This window comes from Malaya genurostris, chromosome 1 (assembly GCF_030247185.1).
Source record: "Malaya genurostris strain Urasoe2022 chromosome 1, Malgen_1.1, whole genome shotgun sequence".
Classification (NCBI taxonomy): Eukaryota; Metazoa; Arthropoda; class Insecta; order Diptera; family Culicidae; genus Malaya; species Malaya genurostris.
Genome location: NC_080570.1, coordinates 77,811,854 through 77,835,464, shown reverse-complemented (window position 1 = coordinate 77,835,464; position 23,611 = coordinate 77,811,854). Strand labels below are relative to the sequence as shown.

The window sequence follows — 23,611 nt, the reverse complement described above, 5'->3', positions numbered from 1 at the left end:
GAGAGCAGGAATTGGTTTCTGAGGTTTCTTAAGAACCTTAGAAAGTTTCCAGAAAGGTTTAGAATATGGTTTAATTTGTTCAACTTCTTTAGCGAAATTTTCATTTCGCAAAAGAGTAAATCTATGTTTAATTTCTTTTTGTAAATCCTTAACTATGTTTTTCATAGCAGGATCACGAGAACGTTGATATTGTCGTCGACGAACATTCTTCAACCGAATGAGCAGTTGAAGATTGTCATCGATGATAGGAGAAATTAATTTAGTTGGAGCTTTGGGAACTGAAAGATTTCTAGCTTCTATAATGTAATGATTCAAATTATCAATTGCTGTGTCGATGTCCGCAGAATTTTCTAAAATAGTTTCATGATCCACATGATTTTCAATGTGAGATCTGTAATCTGACCAATTAGCTCTATGATAGTTGAATATAGAACTAATTGGATTAATTAAAGCTTCGTTGGAAAGTCTGAATGTTACAGGAAGATGATCTGAGTCAAAGTCAGCATGCGTAATCGGTTCACTACAAATGTGACTTTGATCCGTTAGAATCAGATCAATTGTAGACGGGTTTTTCACGAAAGAGAAACAAGTAGGATTACTGGGATGAAGAACTGTGAAGTAACCAGCTGAGAGTTGATTATGAGAAGCGTAAAAAAAATCTAAAAAGCGTAAGAAACGGAGCTTGTACGACTAACCGAGAGTTGCAAAACAAGTTATGAATATTTGAATTGATTCCGTGCTTACCAATCACATTGAAACAGAAGAATATACATTTGTGTCAAGTTACAATTTGTAATGAACGAAAATTTGCATCCAATGATCGATACTAAAACATAGAATCTCCCTAACCATCTCTGATAAATTTAAGTGGAGTGCACTTTTGTGTTCTTGATCACTATTTTCGGTGCTTCCGAACCCGGTTGATTTATTTATTTGGTTTAGGATGCCAGCTACCGAAAAATTGGAATTTCCTTTTGAAACATCCTCGAACTTTACTATGCGTTTTAATCAGTTTTCTTGACAAAATTTTATATTTATGATGCGAGACTTTTGTTCCGATGTGTCCTTTTATTTTTTCGAGGGTGAGAAAGTCTTTCTAACCCCGAGGGGCCTAATAACCTAAGGGTTAAAACCTTCATAATCGAAAAAAAAAGTTGCTCGATTTTTTCAATCACACGTGACTTCTCTCAATCCATATTGAAAAGTTTCGTAGTATTTCATAGTGCTCTTTTTTGCGCTTCTATAACGTATTATGTTTTCCATTTCCGAGCACTATTATGTTTCCTATGAGTTGTTAAGAAAAATTTTTCTCGTATTGCAGCAGGGTATTTCTCAGCGCTCAGCAACATGTAACCTTACTTTGCCCGAGTTAATCCAACTCTGGTACATCTTACTGATATAATTTCGACATGCATAAAAAAAATAATTTTCATTGTAATCGATTGTAATAACTGCTTTTGCCCGCAGGGCCGAGTGTCATATACCATTCGACACAGTTTGTCGAGATCACAAAATGTCTGTGTACACTGAGCTAAATTTTCATTTTCACATTATATGATATTCTTATGATTTTTCACTATTAGCATTTCCAATGATAGCTACAAAGTGTATTGAACGGCATGTCAAAAATATAAGATAATTTTATGAAACATAAAACTCTTCGAAACGTTATTTTTACAAAATTTTCATATAACGAATGAAATTTCCAGTCTGAGTCAAATTTATTCGCACGCCCTATAACCATTACTAGATATCCACACAACATACATTGAAACAAATTAATAAAGCACATATTATATTCATGTAAGATGTAAGATTCATGTAAGATTCAAATAAAAAAAACATACTGGGATTATGGTGCTTAAGGGAATCAAAAGGCAACAATAAAAACGAGTCTTATCAATAACTTATTGTTATATATTTCAACTACACTTACTTCTTTGGGACTGGCTGATTTCATCGGATATTTACTGTCACCAGACGAATCAGATGCACTACGAAAAGCTGATAATCGGAACCTACTCCTTTTTTCGAGGATTCAAGCTATACTAGTCATCAGTTCCGTAAGGGAGCACCTCCTGATATTTACGGAGGAGACGTGTGATCCAGAAACTATAAATGAAAAATTTAAATCCTCATACTAGACAGACAGAGTAATGAAACGTATCGGATATTTATTTCAGGGGCTTATCCTTGAACGAAGTGAATGAGCTGTCTTTTCAGCTATTTCAACTTCCTAAAAAACTGTCTGGAGCATTCGATGAATATCGAAGACACAACTCTTTCTTCAGCTTCAAGTAGTGCGATTCACAACTATTCTTTTGTTCCATTAAAGGTCATAAGTTGTCATATGTCTTTTATGAAATACCATCTGCGTACGATTCATAAGACACATCCAATGAATATAAATTATATAACGAGTTAGGTTTCATCGGATTTCAATATACATTATATGGAATATTCTTATAACTTTCATTATGGCAACGTCTATTTAGATTTAACGTACACTTTAAATAAAGATTATAAGTTTTCATATAACCTCTATAAATTAGATTCTGCATACCATTCATATGACAAATCTGATGAATATAAGTAAGATTTTCATTTCAGTGTATGTATGTGTGTATATATGTGTGTATGTATGTGTGTATGTGACAAATAATGTCACTCAATTTTATCAGAGATGGCTGAACCGATTTTCACAAATTCAGATTCAAACGAAAGATCTTATGGTTCCATAGACTGCTATTGAATTTTAACTCGATTCGACTTCCGGTTCCGAAATTGCAGGGTGATATGCACCAAGAAAAGGAAAAAAAAAGTCACGTTTGTCAGAGAACTGCTGAACCGATTTTCGCAAACTTATATTCAAATGAAAGGTCTTATGGCCCCATACAAAGTTGCCGAATTTCATTTGGAACAGACTTTCGGTTCCGGAATTAAAAGGAAATATATGCCCATTTATGAAAAACTGAGCTTTCAATTTTCTCGGAAATTTCTTTACCGATTTTCACAAACTAAGAAGCAAATAAAAGTTCTTAAAATTCTTTAAAAAGTCCCCGAAAAGCCCCATTTTGACACTGCGATAAGTGATTAATAGTTTTTCACAAGTGATGGCCAAACGAGGTGCAAATTTTAATAAAACCTGCTGCAAATTCTTCTAGTTGGTAGATCTTGTTAGTTCGAGGATATATAAACCTGCTTTGGGATTACTAGTCCCCGGTTTCCGATTTCGAAAGCACCGATTCCGGTTCCGAAATTATAGAGCGATATATTACAAAACATTCAAACCGTCATAAAAAATGACGAAGCGAAACCGGTGCTGGTACGGATGAAGAAAATACTTCCGGCTTCGATTATTATAAGCAAATTCCGACAAAAATCAATGCAATCTTCAATTGAATCGATTCGCTCTCTGTATTAGTTAGTAAGTTAGTATATAAGTTTTTTTCCCCATTACACAATACAAGTAGGTTTAGAATTTTCCCTACACAAAAATCTCAGAATTGTGGAAGCAAATGATGTCCTCATGGTAATAACAAAATCATGTTTATAATATGGCTGAAAAGTCACCACTTGTGGCTGAACACCCAATTTAAATCTTAATAATTTGATTTTAACTCATATTACAATAAATAGTTATTGTTATCTTCCCTTTCTCATATAGAAAGTTTATGCAATCACTTGAAAAATTGACTAGTGAAAATTATTTTTCAAATCGTTCTGAACAATTGACGTAACGAATTGAGGATAAAAATAGTTTTTAGCCGGTTTATTAATCACTAAATACCGTGAAAATTTTTCTACGTAACAAATGTCTCATTTAAAAAATCATTAAACCAAAATGTCCCCGCTTTGCCGTAATACCAGAACGAATTATATGCGAACAGGGTAATTTTAGGTATAGAGAATATACATATAATACTAGAAAAATTTTACAAAAAAGTTTCAAAAAATTCCTTTTTGTTATAAAAACACAGTTTAATTGACTTATCATCTCACAAATATAACCAATGGTCAACATTTAACTTTTGATGGATTTATTCCTTTTAATCAAATTACTCTGTCAGTATTCGTGTTGCAATTAATCGGTTCAGTTGATTAATCGAGTAAAAGAATTCATCACTATTTGCTGCTAGCACTTTCCATACCAGCAGTGTGACGCATGTCAGCAGCGAAAAGGAAAGAAGAAGAAGAAGTGACTGCATTTTCAAAAGCCGAGATGATCCCCTTGACGTTTCTCATAGCTTAAAGTTTTTGGCTATTATTCCGTGGTAGTATTTTTAAGCAACTTTCTCATGTCAATTGTAGTCACATCTGATGAAAATGTTTGAAAATACTATTTTATAGCAAAAAAAACACTCCAGGCAAATCGAAAACTATATTGAGATCACTATTTTGCATTCGTGGTTGACAGTTGAAAACAATTGAATATAAATCATTTATGAAGGACAAAGTAACGCGACCAACGACAATGTGCCACCCCTTCAACTAATACAACAAAATTTCACTAGACTAGGCGCTGCGGTATTAAATATGCGACCCGTCCAGTTGTGCCGAAAATTTAAAAAATAACTAGAGCGGGAATTATGGACGCAGGCTCAGTTGGAATGCTTGAATTTAATTTATTTGGAGACAACATGAGACACTGTCGTCACCATTCCGGAAAGATCTGTCGCTATGAATATGAATTGACATAGCTGTTCTCGTCATGACCAACTTTTTGGCCTCATAATAGTTTCGTTCACTGGTTAGCGGCACGATTTTTGCGGGTTCATCCCACATTTAAATCTACCTAATTGTGGGATTTTCTTCTCCTCGATTTAACCGTTCAAAGCCTCGTTTCTTTGAAGAAAAATAGCTGGCACAAGAACTTTTGCATCACTCCGATGGAAGATTACCACAATTCGTTAAAAAGCCTAGTTTCATATTTCTGAGGTTGAAAAGAAATGATCACTGTGAGGCCTCATCTCGGTAGCGCAATCTGAGAACGAATCGATTTATATAACTGCCTTCTAATTTTTAGCTTGGCAGAATCTATGTTGCTTCGCCAGAAGCTTTGTAATTTGATAATGGCGCTAATCTGATGCTTTGTTGATTCAATTAAACGATTTGTAATACGGTACGGTTATAGCATTTATGGCCATAATTATGTATGGCCAGCTCTTGCCGTTTTATCCGCTTCCTAGATCTGGCACGTGATTTCAGTATTGAGATATCAAAGTATTTTATGTTTCGATCGATTTTCTAGGGTATATGTTATGCGTATAATGGATATATTGATGCTTATGAGTGTGATGATTCAGCGCAAACTGGCGGTTTTGGACTCCATTTAGTAATGCCGCGGTGATAGGGTTTACAGGGTCCGCCATCTAACTTTTTTTTGAACTAGCGATTATTTCGACATTGGTAACCTTAATATCACTTCTGATTTGCAGAATATTAGTTTTATCCTTCCGCTGAACGAACGAACGGTTGTGTATACAGTTGAGTAATGCGTGAAAATAGTGCCAACTGGGCTTGCGTTCACCGATTTTTGCCAAAAAATAATCTTCTCGGATGAGGCAAATTTTCATCTCGGCGGGTATGTTAATAAGCAAAATTGTCGCATCTGCTGGACGGAAAACCCGCACGTTATCATGGAGAAGCCGATGACGGTTTGGTGCGGATTTTGGTCTAGTGGCATCAATGGGCCATTTTTCTTCGAAAATAAGGGAGGAGCCGCCGCCACGGTCAATGGCGAGCGCTACCGCGCCATGATTAGCGATTGGTTCTACCCGTTACTTGAAGAGGAAGACTTGGACACCATTTGGTTCCAACAAGACGGCGCTCTGTGCCAGACAGCCAACGCTACGATCGATCTTCTGCGCACAGTCTTCGAAGATCGAATCATCAGTCGAAATTCGGATGTTGTTTGGCCGCCTCGGAGTTGTGATTTGACGCCGTTAGACTATTATCTTTGGGGGACTGTCAAAGATCAGTGTTATGTGGACAAGCCAGAGACAATTCAAGCCTTGAAGGACAACATTTCTCTTTTTGTTACTTGTTAGAAACCAAACTTGTATTAGCACTCGTTACGAAAACAGCTTTTTGTTGTAGGCTTGTTACTGTTTGAAATTGGGTATTGTTAGACGGAGAACACAACTTTTCGGATAATTTTTGCGAAATAGTTTGTTATGCTGCGGTTATAAAACTATATACATTTGACATAAACGTATTTCTCTAATTAAAATAGGTTTCTTCTAGCTTCGTTCCTATTTACGACAATTTTGAGGTGAGGTTTAATCTCAAAATAGTTGGAAAAGAATATAAGAATTTGATTGCACCTTCAAACAGCACTGAAATCAAAGAATTTAACTTATGTATGTACGTGAAGGCAGAAATGGAAAATGCTATTTTTACATACTTAAAATCCAACCAAAAGATCTTTTGGATCCATACAAAATAACGAAAAATTTTATTCGGAATTCTGATTCCATAGCGATTTGAATGAAATAATGTAGGAATGTGCGAAAAAATGTCACAGAGATGACTGCGATCATCATCTGAGTGGACTGCAGCCAGTGAATCACGTCGGAAGCGTCCAAAGGCACTACAGTCAGATAGGAACTTCTGTATTTTGGGTTGCACATGGAAAAATTTTGGGAAAAGAAAAACATTCATTAGCAAATACTACATAATGTTGTTAGATTTTTCGAATACATCAATAACTTACACTTCGAATTCTATCCTCATCCACCGTATAGCTCAAATCTGCTCCCCAAGGGCCACTGGCCCGATCCAGAAAAAATGCTTGACGGTGAATAATTCAAATGAAAAAGCAATTGCTGAATGTGAAGCCTATTCTGAAACAAATACACATTCTTCTACAAGCACGGCTTCGAGAAGTTAGAGTCCAAGGTTTTATACGGTTTTTGCATTATCACTTTCAATTACTACTTGAGATTTTCAATACTTATCACCTTGAAATTCTAGAACAGAAATTTGAATCCTATTAAATTAAATATACGTATAATATATTCGTTTCATTTGAATCTGAAGTTGTGAAAACCCGATTTCAGTAATCTATGAGCGTTCTATTTTTATGTTTTTGCTCGCTACTTTCGGTGCTTCCGGAACCGGAAACCGGGGTATAGCAGAAGTGAGTTTGTTCGGTGATCATCCAACCTGTAGAATAAAAGAATTAACTGATTGATTTTGTGGAATTGGCGCCTTTTACACTCATCACCTCGTGTTTGAAAAATCGGAGGTCAGAAAAAATCGGCTGAGCTGTCAAGTGAGTTTCATGTTGCAGGCTTTGACCACTATTTCCGGTTCTTTCGATATGTCCGATGTGAGTTTGTGTGGACATCAACTTACTAGACCGGTGATCTAGAGGAACTTCCCAACTAACCAAAAGTTCGGACAAAAGGGACTGATTCGGCTTACGAAGTTCATGATTAGTATTTTTAAAGAAAATTTAGCAGCTGTAGGTTTTAAATGGTAGATCTATAATAGAACTGAAACTGGAACAAACATATCCCCAGTAAGGCGTTTTAGTTTTATTTATTCAAACAGTTCTACTATCAAATTTAAAACTGGTATACGCTGCCGTAGTCACTGCTGGGGCTGCCAGTTTTCATTATTATATCATAATTTGAAGATTTAAATTTTTAAGCTGACATTAGTTCTGCATCTAAAACTAGAACACTTCTGAATATGTACTAAGTAGCCCGTTTTGCCTTTCTTATATAGAAAGGTTATGCAATCACTAGAAAAACTCGACTAGTAAAAATAGGTAAAGTGTGTTAAATATTGTACACCGTCACTAAACCGGTGAAACAAAAACCGTTAAAAAATGTCTAAACTGGTCTCAAAACTACACAAATCGATAGTCATTATTAGTAGGCAACTAAACAAACCGATTCCAGCTATCCTGGTTCCCGGTCTCCGGTTCCGGAAACACTGGAAATAGTGATCAAATATTCCAAACTGGATCTCACTCACTTTTCTCAACGCTCGTTTGACCGATTTCCACAAACTTAGATTCAAATGAAAGGTCTTACAGTCTTATGCTTAAAAAAATTTCTAAACTGGACTCAAAACCGTTATTCCTAATCTTAGGGTCAAATGAAGGTCTTATAATCCTACCAAAAGTCACTGCATATTGTCGGATACAACAAGAATTGAAGTCGTCCTTTAAAGAACGATGACAAAATAGTATAAAGTCTTTAAAATTTTAATAAAAACGTTTGTTCGTCATGTCAGTTGGCGGCCGTACGAACCGACTTCGATTATACCGGTTTTCGGTTTTCGGTTTTTTCAGGAAGTACATATAATAGTGAACCCACTTCGTTTTATAATGGATGGCCTAAACGATCAGAGAACTGTTTCATTCTCTATGTTATACTAGTTAATACACAAACAATCCCTTGGTTTCTTTCAAAAATCGAAGAGAAACATTTTGAATAGAATGCCACAGTGTTATATATGAGAAAGGCATCATTGCACCACTAGGTGGATTAAAACAGGTTTTTAAGTAATTATCCACACTAACGAGAAACTTGTTCTGTATATTGCAGCTGTCAAATATAACCACATGTTTTCTTAAGCAGCGAAAAAGTTCACGCGGAACTTGTTTTGCGCGTTCAAGTTTTCAAAAGGGCTAATTGCAAACCACTTCAAAGGGTTTTGAATCTGAAATACACGACCTATTTAAAGGATTTTTTAAATTTCGAATGAGTTATTATATATTGATCAAATGTAATCATAGACGTTGCATGAGATAGGAATTTATGAACATTCAACTGTTGGCTACCAAATGTGATCATGAATGACTATGTGTCAAAATTATGTGTCTATTTATGAAAATATACGCATTCATCTACACTTTACATAATGTTAAAGACTGCATTGAACTCTCTTTAACGAGCTCATGAGTTTTTGAGATAAATAAAATTGTTTTTTTTTCTTTTGCAGCTACACACACAACGATGAGACGAATTATTGTAATCAGTATCCTAGTAAATCTACTGTACGGCGCGATTGCAGCTCCAGTAGATCGATCGCAACTTCTTTCGTCAATTCAGGATATTCAACGAAAGTATGTCACTCTTGAGAATGAAGAAACGCAATCGAAAGAAAAAAGTGGTAATGAACTAGAGAATATAAACGACAGTAAACCGGAAGTTGATGTGGACAATATTGAAAATATGGAAGCTGTAGCAGAAAGCATCGAAAACGAGTCAACCAAAGAATCATTACGGAAGGCGAAACTGCTACAATCAAAATCTTCGGAAGATCAAACCACCCAAGGCACAAAGCGGAAAAATAAAATGTTTGGCTACTATGGGTATTATCCACAGCCCGCATATCCGCAACCTATGGTGTTCCCATCATACTATCCTTTAGAATACTTTGACGATTATTCTTCACTCGAAAGTTATCAAAACATAAACCCACTAGCCAATGTACAAAACTATCAGCAGAATTTCGCAGCACTGCAAAACATGGCGGCACTACAAAGTTTGAATAACCAACCCAATTTAGCTTCAACCAATCTTCCAAATCTTGGAAATTTGAACAATAATCAGGCTGCTCAGGATTATCAGAATTTTGGTGGTTTCCCATCGGCAGAAAATCTTCAGAACATGGATGACGAAGAAATTTTGTCTCGCACTAACCAAGCAGTTCGACGACGCCCCAATCAGAAAAATTCTCCAATTTATTATATTCGCCTACCGCCAACTCCATACATGTTTGTTCCTGGGATCGGATACATTTCACAGCCCCCGACAATTCAACCGATGGCGCCAACTATACCTCAGTATCCACAGTTGGCTCCACCAGTTACCATGAGTCCATTTTACAATCTGCCACTCAATTTCGTATCTAACGGTAAACCATCAGGTATTTACCAGTGGAGCGGAGCGCCTTCACCTGCACCGATGCCGCAGCCAGCGTTTGCCTTACCATATCCTGGTGTTCGACCACTACCACATCGTCCTGCGTTTAGGCCAAATCCGTTTGTTCAGGATTCTAAAATCACTCATCTGAAAGGTCCTTTCATATTCAACGGAAGACCCGAGGAAATATTCCTGTTGCAGAATTCAATCAATCCGTTCTTCCAAACTCCGATTAATCCCATAAGTCCATACGGTGGATATTATTAGGACATACCGTTAGACCTGTATCTATACCTGTTTATGATAATTACAAACAAAGCAGGCTGTTTTGGTGGTTTATATTTGTGTAGAAAGTGTTTTTCATGCATTTGAGCGACCAGTTTATCCTTCAGGTAGAGTTGAGAATAGAAGCAGCTAGAAGTTTCGTGAACCTATATCAGAGATATGTTTGTTTAAAATTGTAATAACGCCATAAGAAACTATTTCTCTTATGTTTTACCCTATGATAATCATATGCGGAAATCCTGGTCATTGTTGCAATTGACATTAATTAACGACAAAATTTGAAAAAAGTGGCATACTAAGATCTTGCAGAGACTAAGATACTTGAAATTATTTTGGACGTTCATACCTGCAGTAGATAAACTATGTAGCTAAGATGTAGACAAACCTAGATCACTGTCTCAGATACTGTAGTCTAATAAGCTTTGCTAAAAGTGTAAAAACTCTTTCACGTAAGTGGAACCACTAATGCATATTGCCTTGCTTCAAAGTGCCTCATATTATATTAATTGTAAAGCTTGAAATATAATTTAATCGTATACTATTTATCGTCTGCGATCATAAAATGATTGCTTCCCGTTCACAATTTTCGTAGAAATAACCTGTGTTCAAAAGAAATTTATTATCGAGACTATGTTGAACACAATCTTGTACGCAATTAAATATTATAAGTTCTATGCAACTTGATGAAATAATTCTTGCCAAGTCTGAGGGATCCGCAGATACCTCTGCTCTGAAAGAGCTTTATGAGAAATATTTCATTGACTTGTCTTCGTATCTTAAGTCATAATTTAACAACGGAATGAAAATATTGACAATACATAACTTAGATTTTTACATAAAAACCGTTGCTTTCGAATTGCTCAACAAGCTTGAGCTTGTTCGATCGACGTTTTTTTTCGTATTCTTAAAGAAACTACATGCCTAAACGAGCTTAGCAAATAGCACATATTCGAATAAGTCAATGAGTATAGTAGAGCAAATTCAATGTTGGAGTAATTAACACAATGTGCATTATCAATAAGCGAAAGATATTAAAAAGCAAGAATTTCTTTTTATGTTGTGTTAGCTGTTTGCGCTTGTAAATGATGACAACATGCGGACAAAACTACAGCGTACTTCTAATGCGACTAGTATAATTATTAATATTAATAATATTATTATTATTAAATATTTTATTATTTATATTGACTGTTTCGGACATGTTTAAAATTGTTTCTGAATTCTCTTACCCATAGTATTAAATTGAACGTATAGTAGTGTATGAAATCCAGTGGAAAAGTTCTGGAGTATGAAAAACTAAATAATAGTAGAACATCGGAGCTTAGATAACAAATTGTACTGATTACGTGTAGAAATAAAAGGTAGTTTTCCAATTCGAACTATAGTTTTCATAAACTGAGAAAAATCATCGTAAAAATGGGTTCTTCTCTACTATTAAGAAAGTAAGACTTTACTCGATTGTTTGTTACCATATTTTGAGAGCTTTGATCGCCCACCGAACGCCCGAGATGTTGGTTACTACAGACTCTGATAATAACAGACCGGCGAATACCAACCGTCCAATCCACATGCTATAACATGGGAATTTGTTCGTTTGGTTTTGATTTCAGTGAATAATAAATCGTTTAATGACGATGGCAAATAGGTATAAAGCGAGAAGACTAGTGTTTGATGGACAGAGAAGATGTTTGGATGTATGGTATCGGTCGGATGATGGCCAGGATGTAGACCATGTTCGATGTACGTTTAGAGTGTCTATAACAAGGTTCAGATTGGATAAATGGTAGCAGGTTCGGGTCCTGTCTCTGAGCGTATTTTTTTCTAATAAATAATCTTTTCTGTTAGTTTTTCATTCATTTGGCTTCTCCAATATATGTTTCCGCTCGGTTATTGCAAAAACTGAACTCAGTTATGGCGGCTTTACTCCAAACCAACTAAAACTAATAGATCGTTAAAATCTTTTCGTTTTGAAATTGTCCAGTGAAGTCGATAAATTTTTAGTTTGGTATGAAAGTTGTCTAGTTTAAGATGGCAATATTGATATTTCACCTTCTGCGCAAAAACAAATCGAATTTTGAAAGTAATACTATGTTCACACCTGCAGAAAATAACATGTTTTAATGATAGTAATATAAAGCTAAAACTGCACTGTTCACACTAAGAATCTGTTATACGCATGATATATTACTTGGTCTTGAGTTTGTTTGGAAACAAACTGCAAAAATGGCTATGTCGCAGATAGGAGAGAAAAAGTATTTTGACAACATCCAGAAAATAAGAAATAGGCCAGGTACTTCTTCTAGCTATGAAGGATATTATCGTTTCACGCTTATTGCCAACGTTTCGAAGATTTATTGCTTCAAAACGTTTGCCATTTAAGAGAAATGAATATTTTTGGGCAGCAAATGACCAAAAAAGTCATGTTTTAATTCAAAAACAAAAGTGGTTGTACCAGTCTGCGTTGCCAGGTCATTTTTCCAAAAATCTGTATTCGGCGCAAAAATCTATCTGTATCATATCGGTAACAATATCTCTTCTACATAAGTAGTAAAAAAGGTGAGCGAAAAAAAGGTCCCACGACAACCTTTTCTCATGTCTATTCAAGCTAAAAACCAGAACCGGTACTTATCTGTGTGATCCGTGAATCATCGCTATTTTGGGAGAACATATCTGTATTGTGATATAGAGGTCAAAAATCTGTATAAATACCGAGAAATCGGTATACCTGGCAACGTTGGTACCAGTTTTCAGTTTTGTTTTATTATGATTACATGGCACTTTGATGGAAAACTGCTGTTGTTGAACAGCTTGTCAATTGACATAGTCGAAAAGTGAAAGAAAATGCTAGTAGGGTTGTGCTTTACTGACAATTATATAATGTTATTTCGGGAAAACATGTTTTAATGTGACGTTTATGAATATGAAATGACGCAAAAGTGAAACGTGTTATTTCGCTTAAAACATGAAATCAGAGTATAAGACACACAAATTTAAACTTTTTTCCAAATTTATTTTATCTCCTGCAAAATATGCTCCTTCTGAAGCGATACACATATGACAACTTTTCACCTAATCTTCCAACGCGAATACTCTTTCACCGATTCAGTCGACTCAGAACACTTACCACGAAGGGACAATTTGAGTTTCTAGAACATGAAAAAGTCACACGGAGCCAGATCTGGCGAATATGGTGTCTGAGCGATGCTGTGTTTTTGACTACACTGCTTACAACAAGAGCCATTTGCAAGGTGTTTTGGTACAAGTCAAGCAGCAGAACGTCCAATACCCAATGTATCATGTAGAATGTGGTGAACGGATCCATTTGAGATGTTTACTTGTGTTGGTAATTTGTGTATTACGTACATTTTATTTGATACGTATGTCATAGATGTATTTATGTACATATGCAGTGCAACCAGTTCATCAAAGTGGCATGATCGATTGAGCTTAAAACAATCTTTTTAGCAATAATTTATTCTCGAACGAATGTTAAGCCTGACTTTTTGGATGAAATATCAGTCAATATTTGATCAATATTTCACCAATGTTTGATGGAAAATTGCTTATATTTCATGAATGTAGATTTAAATTCCCTATTAAAAAAGTAGGTAGATCGCGCAACACAATATAAACAAAACTAAATATTTCCTGTTAAAAAGTAGTTTTCCGAAAAAATAAATACAACGATAACCTTCCATATCCATTGTATTTCGCGTGTTAAATTAAACTTTTCCATTTATTTCGCCATAATTTCTGCAAGAGGAAATCCTTATAGGAATGTGTTCGGTGCTAATCAAATGTATTAGTGGAAGTGAGATGAAACTCAAATAATTTTTCTCGAGCAGTTTTCAGAAAAACGGAAGAGTTTTAGACTAAGATTTTCGCTTTTCTTAAATTGCAATTCTAAGCAGAAAGAACTGATTTATACATTTTTCAACCTTATGGGAGATTCAATGATTAAAACAGGAAAAAAACGCGCAGGAATTTTCTCTCGACGGCTCTGCACTTCATGAAAACCACTTCTCGATCCTCTGAATGATTTATATTACTCGTATCACTCATGATCACTGTCACAACGCATGATATTTCGTTCAAATTAAACGTTCGAAAATTTTTACGTAAATCTATAATTGCATACGGACCCAGAGTTATAAGGTGAAGAATGTTAAAACTTAAAACTCAAAACTATTCCAATCGGTAGGCTTTGTCTGGTGACTGTCAATCGAACCTACCTCGGCTTTAAAATTTCCCGAATCAGAAAGTACCAGAAATGTTGGTCAAATATACTAAAACGAAGCTTACTTCATATTCTTAGAGATAGTTTGATCCATTTTCACTAACTTAGAATCAAATGAAAGATCTTACAGTCTAATAAGCCGCTATTGACCTACGGTTCGGGATTTACAGGGCGAAGAATGTTAAGCCGTTCGTCGATTAATTAGTCATCCAGCCTTCGAGGCTGAATATTATCCCATTCAGGGATTGTCTGAGAGAAAGATCCATTATCAGCTTCAGTAGTAGAAACTATATGATCGTTGTGAAATTCCAGTTCCAAATTAAGAATATTTCAGTTTGTATCTAGTTATTTAAACTGATTTGGAGAATGATGATGCGGATTGATTGTTTTCGAGTACTTAACATACTTGTTGTGTCTTACCGCTTGGGAGTCGATATATTTGTAAGTTAGTGAACTAGCAGGTAGAGAATGGGTAGAGCACGTATTACAGTCGCTCGTTCTAGATTTTGAGAAGATCGGTCTAAATTCCGTTTGTAAGCTGTTAGTACTGGATAAGTTATGTACATTTTTTGACATTTGTTGCCTGGCATGATTTCATTCTAGAAACAATTAATGAAATCCTTTCGAAAACTGCAGTTATTTGCAATAGGGTAATAGTTTTTTTTTCTTACACAAAATGCATTCATACTGACTTTTTTTTCTTTTTTTTTAAGTTATAGAGGTTTCAACTTTAAGGTCATTCGCCTCTTCGGGTCAGAAAAAATTCTGACCCTATGTGCGGGGTTGGGAATCGTACCCACTTGGGCTGCGTGAATGGCATCGACTTACCCATCACGCTATACCTGTCCCCAGTAAAAAAAAACTGGCTTTAAGTTGCTATAATATAGTACCTTGGGCATTTTCGATCTAACGCAGTGTTCCGTAACATTGAGTAAAAAATTAACCAACGACAAGATGTTAAACTGTAGCAGTAATTGAACAAGTGTTCAATTATTGCTACAGTTTTACATCTTGTCGTGAAACCCACCCTTACAATCTGTGACTCAGCACGGAACGACCGAAATTAGCTCTGCGCCTAATTCGTATTACTGTTTTTGAATTAGTTGATTCTAACAACAAAATTTCCAAAATAACTATAAAATTAGTTAAAATGTAGAATTTACTGTGCTGAAAAAAACTCTTATTTTTAGAGAATGTGTTTAGTTGGCGAATATTCTGGACACAAACCAGCAATATTTCAATCCAACACGAAATTCTCATTGACAACTAATTTCGTTATTAAAATCAGAAACTTTGATTCTATTTATCTATCACCGTCATTACTGAAGGACAGCAGTGTCAAAGCAAAACAATCCATTAAAAAGCTAAAAGGGACAGTCTTGTTGAAACTGCTCGCAAATTGTTTAGATGTTTTTCGCATGTGTTACGATATATCCCTATATAATTTTCTAAACCGATATGTAAAAATGACGTTAACTGTTAGTGGAAAGTGTATTTATTCAGAATTTGTGCGCACTTGAAGCGATTGTGCGTAATAATGTTTTTACGCGGAGCAGTGATGTGAATTTCGAATGTTTCACTCTAATTGTGATGAAGTTTTTTTGTATCTTCAAACCTTCCGAGCTGCGCCGTCCGGTGTACTATTTGTATTCGGTTTTTGTTTTCCGAGTGCTCAAAGTTTTCAGTGAGAATGAAGAAACAGTGATTTAGAAGAAAAAAAATTCAAAAAGATGTTTACGTTTCGTTTATGTCTTTTTCTCCAACACAACATCGTATTTATACCTGCCAATATAGAAAAGACAACCGCGTCTGAATTTTTTTCGGCAGTAGTGTGCCATCTAGTGGCTAGTAGTCATTAAGGTGTTACCGTTTCGAAGACAGGGCGCCATATAGCTGCAGATTGCAGAAGCCAATTCAACCATTCATATTGGTTGAAAACATAATTATATTTCTTTAATTCAACTAAAAAATTAGTTGACTGGATATGAAGTGTGCCTTAGCTAAGAAATGACAGTACGTTTAATTTGTGAATTCAACTAAAAAAATATAGTCATTTCAACAAATATTTTATTATTATTAAGGGAATGAGAATAAAAAATCTAAATCAGCAAAAGTAAGATTTTTTTAGTTGTCTCAAAAAATAACTAACTAAAATCAGCAAATCAACTAAATTTTTCGCGAAAATGCTGATTTCGGTCGTTCCGTGAGTATTTAGATTATAACCCAGTTACTCTTATAAGTTCTTGCACCTGGAGACTAGTCATATTGATCATTATCTATGTATGGCACTGGAGTCGTCAGAACGCTACACACCAAAAACAATTGAATTGTGCAGGTGACCTAATCCCTCATACGATGCAATTCATATTCGCGTGAACTGCGTTCCACATTTATGTGCATCTTATAAGATGTAAAATCGCAGGGTTTTGTCGAAGTGTGTACAAAACAATAATGGATAATAAGTCTCCGTCGTAACATTTTCGCGGAATTCATTACATAGTTGTCAGTTTTGTCAATCTGTTTTCCTCGTTAGATATTGACTAAATTTAAAACTAGCGCAAGACGGCTCTACGTCTTAACAAGACTAACAAACAAATCATTAATAAGGAATAAGTTTTGAAGATTTATTTTGCATAAAACTATAAGATCATCCGTATGGATCTGAATCAGTTAAGCATTTTGAAGGATTTTAAAGTGATCTCAGATCTGGAATGTTTGTTAATTATTTCTCCGAAATTCGGGAACCATTTTAAGTCGATACGGTTTGTATGGCCATCAACTAATATGACCTAAGGGCCACCCGACGGGTATCCGTGGCCTGGGGGTGTTTCCCGCGGACCCATTGATACGTAGAATCGTCATCTGGAAGACACTCGTATTATATTCAATCCACCGACCATTGCCGATCGCTAGCTGCAGGCTGAATCTGCTAGAATCGACCATTGCGACCGGAATACGTCACTACCCTATTGACAATACCCTAGTTTTAAGTTAGTCGTTAATCAAGATTAGAAAATACCCTTGGCATCTTAGAGCTTAAACAGTGTGCCTTTAAATATGTTATCATTGAATAAAAACAATAATATGGCCTAAGTTTTGAGACCAGCTTTGAAGATACAGTTTTTGGTATCGTCATTTTCTAAGGACCTTTGAATTTATAAAAACTCATCACAATATAATTCCAGAGCCGAAAGTCGAATTTGGATGAAATGCTGTTTTGTATGGGATTATAAATTATTTTTTGACTCTAAGTTTACAAAAATTGGATTTGCCGTCTCTTAGAAAAAGTAGCGAGGGGACCAGTATATCATGATGGGTAAGTCAATGCATTTCACGCAAAAAAATGTAGTGAGCACTAATTTGAAATGTTTCACCAGTAGTACATCTGGAATCCAGTGACCGGTATAGCTGAGGTAGTTTAAAATTTAATAGTCACCTATGAGATTGCAAGACCCATCCTTAAACTCTATGTTTATGAGAATCGGTGTAGCCATCTGTGAGAAATCGTAGTGCTATCCTATTCGAAAATTTTGATCACTATTGCTGATGCTTCCGGCACCGAAAATCGGGCTCTTTGTTCGATGCTCATTTTCCGACCGACTTTACAAATGTACTGTTACATTTAGCGCGATATCTCAGCTTCTATACTTCGAAATGTCATGAAAATTTTATACGACAACACTTCAGAGATGTGCGCGTCAGTGTGAGTTCACCTCGTGAGACGACAACAAAAAGGTAATGAGCAATTCCAGAAATGCTTAGCAGATCATCAGACTCGACCTTCTCCGATTTGGATGAAACTTTGCACATAGCTTCAGTACGGCAAACCATAAGTTTCGAAACGATGGAGAGGTCAATCCGACTCACGTCAGATTTTTGAAAAGAGCGTATGTATTTTTGCATTTCACCAAAATTGCCTTTTTCAAATCATTGTAACTCGGAAACCGTTAATTGTACAAAAATGGCGTTCAGGAAGAAGTGGTAGGGGATCGATTGGGCACTCTAAAAAAAATATACACTGAAAAATTTATTTGATTTTTTTTCTCAATAATTACAAAATGATCCGAAAAAGTTAAATAAAGAAAGAGCATGGTTTTAATTTTTTTTTATCATTTTTTATTTTAAAGCTGTTATTAAAACCTACTGATTGATGACTATCCCATCCGTGCCCTTTGAAAAATAAAGTTACAGCTAAAATAGTTTACGGGTCTCGTTGTAATTCGGAAACTGTTCATCGTACAAAAATGGCGTCCAGGAAGAAGTTGTAGGAAATCAATAGGGCTCTCTAAAAAAATATACACTGAAAAAAAATTTGATTTTTTTTCTCAATAATTTCAAAATGAACCAAAAAAATAAATTAAAAAAAAATCAGGGTTTCGATTTTTTTTGATAATTTTTATTTTAAAGTTCTTATTAAAACCTACAGATTGATGGGTATTTAATTATAACACCATTTTTTATGTTTCCATGAATTGTTCATTTGCTACGGCAATCTACAATTATTAGATGTACATGAATAATTCTGAATTATATTGATTTTTTTTAATTTAATTTTTTTGGTTCATTTTGAAATTATTGAGAAAAAAATCAAATCCTTTTTTCAGTGTATATTTTTTTTAGAGTGCCCTATTGATTCCCTACAACTTCTTCCTGGACGCCATTTTTGTACGATGAACGGTTTCCGAATTACAACGTTTCGAAAAAGGCAATTTTGGTGAAATGCAAAAATACATACGCCCTTTTTAAAAATCAGTCGTGAGTCGAATTGACCTCTCTATTGGTTCAAAACGTATGGTTTGCCATACTGAAGCCACGTGCAAAGTTTCATCCAAATCGGAGAAGGTCGATTCTGATTTTGTCACTTTTTCGTCTACTCATTACTGGAATTGCTCTAATGTATTTTATCTGTAAATATTTATAACCGATAGTATATTGTTAGTCCGTTTCAGTGAACAAAATATTTATTCCGCGCCGCGTAAAAGATGGAATTTCATTCGAAATCCATGACTCGTTTTCGTGATAAAACGTTGTCGAAGATTTTTTTTCAATCACAGCCAAAGGGTTTTTTTTATCGTCATTCGAAATTAAGCGGTATCAATACTTACAAATCGGTAGAGACGCCGCACAAACACTATTGGAGAGATGCCACTTTTTCAACATAAAATGCGTAATGTGAGATGCGTAAAATGCTACTTACAGAACCGAGAGATGCGTATATTTTTGCTAATTGCTAATAATTTATTATGATAATCTTTGATTTTCACCAAATAAATATATTGGATTTATAAGTGAAGTTTGTAGTATTTTTAAAAATATTCACTTATTTTTAAAAATAGCACTTATTGGCATGTATTTGTACCAATAATTAATATATTGTTTTACTATGTTGAAGATCGTGACTATAAGCAACTGCGACCGTTCCAAAATACGCAGTTACTGCGTACACTCGCCATTTACATTTAAATTATTGAAATATATATTATATAATATACACGGATTGTCTAAGGAGTGTATCGAAAATAAGCTATCCACATACATTTGTGTTGTACGCATGTGTTTGCGATGGTTTTTAATGCTCAGATCACAGCATGCTGTGCGTTTGGATGTCAGCTTTCGTTTGTTTACTTGTTTGTGCGGTTGAAATTCTGCGTTTTCAAAATTTTTTTTTTATTCAATAATATAATTATTTTTAAGGCACACTGCTTTAGCTCTAAGGTGCCAAGGACTTTTTCTAATTTTATTAACGACTAACTTAAAACTAGGATAGTATGATTGGATAATGTTGTATTGGGGTCGCAGTGGTCGACTTTGGCAGATCCAACCTTCAGCTGGCGATCGGCACCGGCCGGTGGATGGAAAATATCATGAGTCTTCCAGATGACGTTGGCCGCATCCCTCGGTCCGTGTGGGTCCGCGGGAAACACCCCCAGGCTACGAATACCCGGCGGGTGGCCCGCATGACTAGAGCGACCTTCCGTGGGCGATGATGGTGATGTAAATATAACGAAAAAATATAGAGAAGTAAATATTGCGGAAAACGAAGTAAAATGGGGATATGGGAACGAAATGACTAAGAACGACAGAGATCTAATTAGTTGACATCGAGATGGAAAGGAGAGGGGAAGGGGGAAACGAAAAGGTTAGTGACAGCAAAAAGATCTTGTTAGTTCCGATGAAGATGGTGGACAGATGAGGAATCGGGATAATCGGCGGAAGTTAGTGTCGAACCTGTAGGTGAAAATAATTCTTAGCCACAGTTGAAATAACGTCGATAAATAGGAGGAACTTTCTAAGCAAGATGTAACAGATTACACTTGTATATTAATGTGTTTGAGGAACTGGTATATCAGAAGCATATATGAACTATCCCGACTCGCCAACACATCCCGAACCGGAACCTCAGTCGGTCTACCTCGGGCCCTGAGGGATTCCAATAGCTCCGATCTGGCGTCGCGATACTCTACGCACGACCACACGACATGCTCGATGTCCTGATAACCGTCGCCACAGGTGCAGAGCCCGTTCTCCACGATCCCGATACGCCGGAGATGTGCGTTGAATGTATAGTGATTTGACATGAGTCGTGACATAACGCGAATGAAATCACGACTCACGTTCATCCCCTTGAACCAAGGTTTCGTCGATACCTTAGGGATAATGGAGTGTAGCCATCGTCCCAGTTCGTCATTCGTCCATGAAGTTTGCCAACTTTCGAGAGTTTTCTGACGAGAAATACTGAAAAATTCATTGAAGCAGATTGGTCTTTCATAAATGTCACCTTGTAATGCGCCCACCTTAGCCAATGAGTCTGCCTTTTCATTGCCCGGAATGGAACAATGCGAAGGGACCCAGACTAACGATATTGAATAAGACCGTTTAGATAAAGTTCGCAAGTGTTCCCGTATTTTCCCCAGGAAATATGGGGGATACTTTCCTGGCTTCATTGCCCGGAGAGCTTCTATTGAACTTAGACTGTCCGTGACAATGACGTAATGGTCTTTGGGCAATGTTTCAATGATCTCGAGGGTGTACTGAATAGCAGCTAATTCTGCGACGTAAACTGAAGCCGGATCACTGAGTTTGTAAGAAGCGGTGATGTTTTGATTGAAGATGCCGAAGCCTGTGTACCTGTCGATGTTTGATCCATCAGTGTAAAACACCTTTTCACAGTTGACTGTTCTAAATTTATTATAAAATATATTAGGGGCCACTCGAGGGCGTACGTGTTCCGGAATTCCACGAATCTCTTCTCTCATGGATGTGTCGAAAAACACAGTAGAATCAGAAGTATCCAAGAAATGAGCACGGTTGGAAGCAAACGAAGAAGGATTAATATTCTGAGCCATGTAATCAAAATACAAGGACATAAAACGGGTTTGAGAATTAAGCTCAACTAACCTTTCGAAGTTTTCAATCACCAGAGGATTCAAAATGTCGCATCGAATGAGCAAACGATATGAGAGATCCCAGAACCGGTTTTTCAACGGTAAGACGCCCGTCAACACTTCAAGACTCATCGTATGAGTTGATTGCATGCAACCCAAGGCAATACGCAAACAACGATACTGAATTCTTTCCAGCTTAATGAAATGGGTGTTCGCGGCGGATCGGAAGCAGAAGCATCCATATTCCATAACGGACAATATCGTTGTTTGGTACAATCTGATCAGGTCTCCTGGGTGGGCACCCCACCAAGTTCCGGTTATTGTACGAATAAAATTGATTCTCTGCTGGCATTTTTGTTTCAGATACCTAATGTGACATCCCCAGGTGCCTTTGGAGTCGAACCAGACCCCGAGATATTTGAATGTGAAGACCTGAGCTATGTTTTCACCCCCTAGTTGAAGCTGTAATTGTGCTGGTTCTCGCTTCCTTGAAAATACAACCAGCTCAGTTTTCTCCGTAGAGAACTCGATACCCATTTGAAGAGCCCATGTGGATAAGTTGGCAAGAGTATCTTGTAACGGCCCTTGCAGATCGCCAGCTTTGGGTCCTATAATGGACACAACGCTGTCGTCGGCAAGTTGTCTCAGCGTGCAAGATGTGTTGATACATTTATCGATGTCGTTTACGTAAAAATTGTATAAAAGGGGGCTTAAGCATGAGCCCTGAGGAAGACCCATGTAACTGAATCGTATTGTCGACAAATCACCATGCGCGAAATACATGTGTTTCTCAGACAATAGATTATGTAAAAAGTTGTTCAAAACTGGCGAAAGACCATGCTGATGCAGCTTCTCAGATAGGATATTTATAGAAACTGAGTCAAAAGCCCCCTTAATGTCAAGGAAAACTGACGCCATTTGTTCCTTACGAGCAAATGCCATTTGAATTTCGGTTGAGAGCAACGCAAGACAATCGTTCGTTCCTTTGCCCCTGCGGAAACCAAATTGTGTATCTGAAAGTAAGCCATTAGTCTCGACCCAATTGTCTAGACGAAACAGAATCATTTTTTCGAACAATTTCCGGATACAGGAAAGCATAGCAATCGGCCGATACGAATTGTGATCGGAGGCTGGTTTTCCTGGTTTTTGAATGGATATCACTTTCACTTGTCTCCAGTCATGTGGAACAATGTTGTCCTCAAGGAACTTATTGAATAAACTCAGCAAGCGCCTTTTGGCGGGGTCAGGCAGATTTTTCAACAAATTGAATTTTATTCTGTCTAATCCCGGGGCTTTATTGTTACATGACAAGAGCGCAAGTGAGAGCTCTACTATCGAAAACGGTGTTTCGTTTGTATTTGGTGTCGCGGCGCGGGTGATCTTCTGTTCCGGAACAGAGTCTGGACATACTTTTTTAGCGAAATCGAATATCCAGCGGTTAGAATATTCCTCGCTTTCATTCGTGGTGTTATGATTGCGCATTCGTCGGGCTGTGTTCCAAAGAGTGCTCATAGATGTTTCTTTTGTTAGGCCGTCTACGAACCGACGCCAGTAACCGCGTTTCTTAGCTCTAATCAAGTTCTTAATTTTAACGTCTAACGCCGCGTAATTCCGGTAATTATCAGGTGTTCCATTTTTTCTGAATATTTTATACGCGGAGGCTCTCTCCGCGTTTAAATTTGTGCACTCTTTGTCCCACCACGGGTTGGGAGGACGGATGTTATTTTTTGCGCCGGGTACACGTTTCGTCTGAGCTTGAGTCGCGGTGTCGAGAATCAAGCCAGCCAAAAACGTGTACTCTTCCTCCGGAGGAAGTTGTT

General features: G+C 36.5%; 1 protein-coding gene across 4 annotated transcripts in view; it reads left to right on the top strand.

Moving 5' to 3' along the window:
* LOC131440527 (uncharacterized) overlaps positions 1-11,548 on the top strand; it is a 183,569-nt gene extending 172,021 nt beyond the window's left edge. For all 4 annotated transcript variants that reach the window (XM_058611887.1, XM_058611885.1, XM_058611884.1 and 1 more), the window contains one exon: positions 8,959-11,548. In XM_058611887.1, the coding sequence (XP_058467870.1) occupies positions 8,973-10,151 (1,179 nt within the window). In that variant the 5' untranslated portion in view covers positions 8,959-8,972 and the 3' untranslated portion in view covers positions 10,152-11,548. The remainder of the gene's footprint in view (positions 1-8,958) is intronic.
* The last annotated feature ends 12,063 nt before the right edge of the window (positions 11,549-23,611 follow it).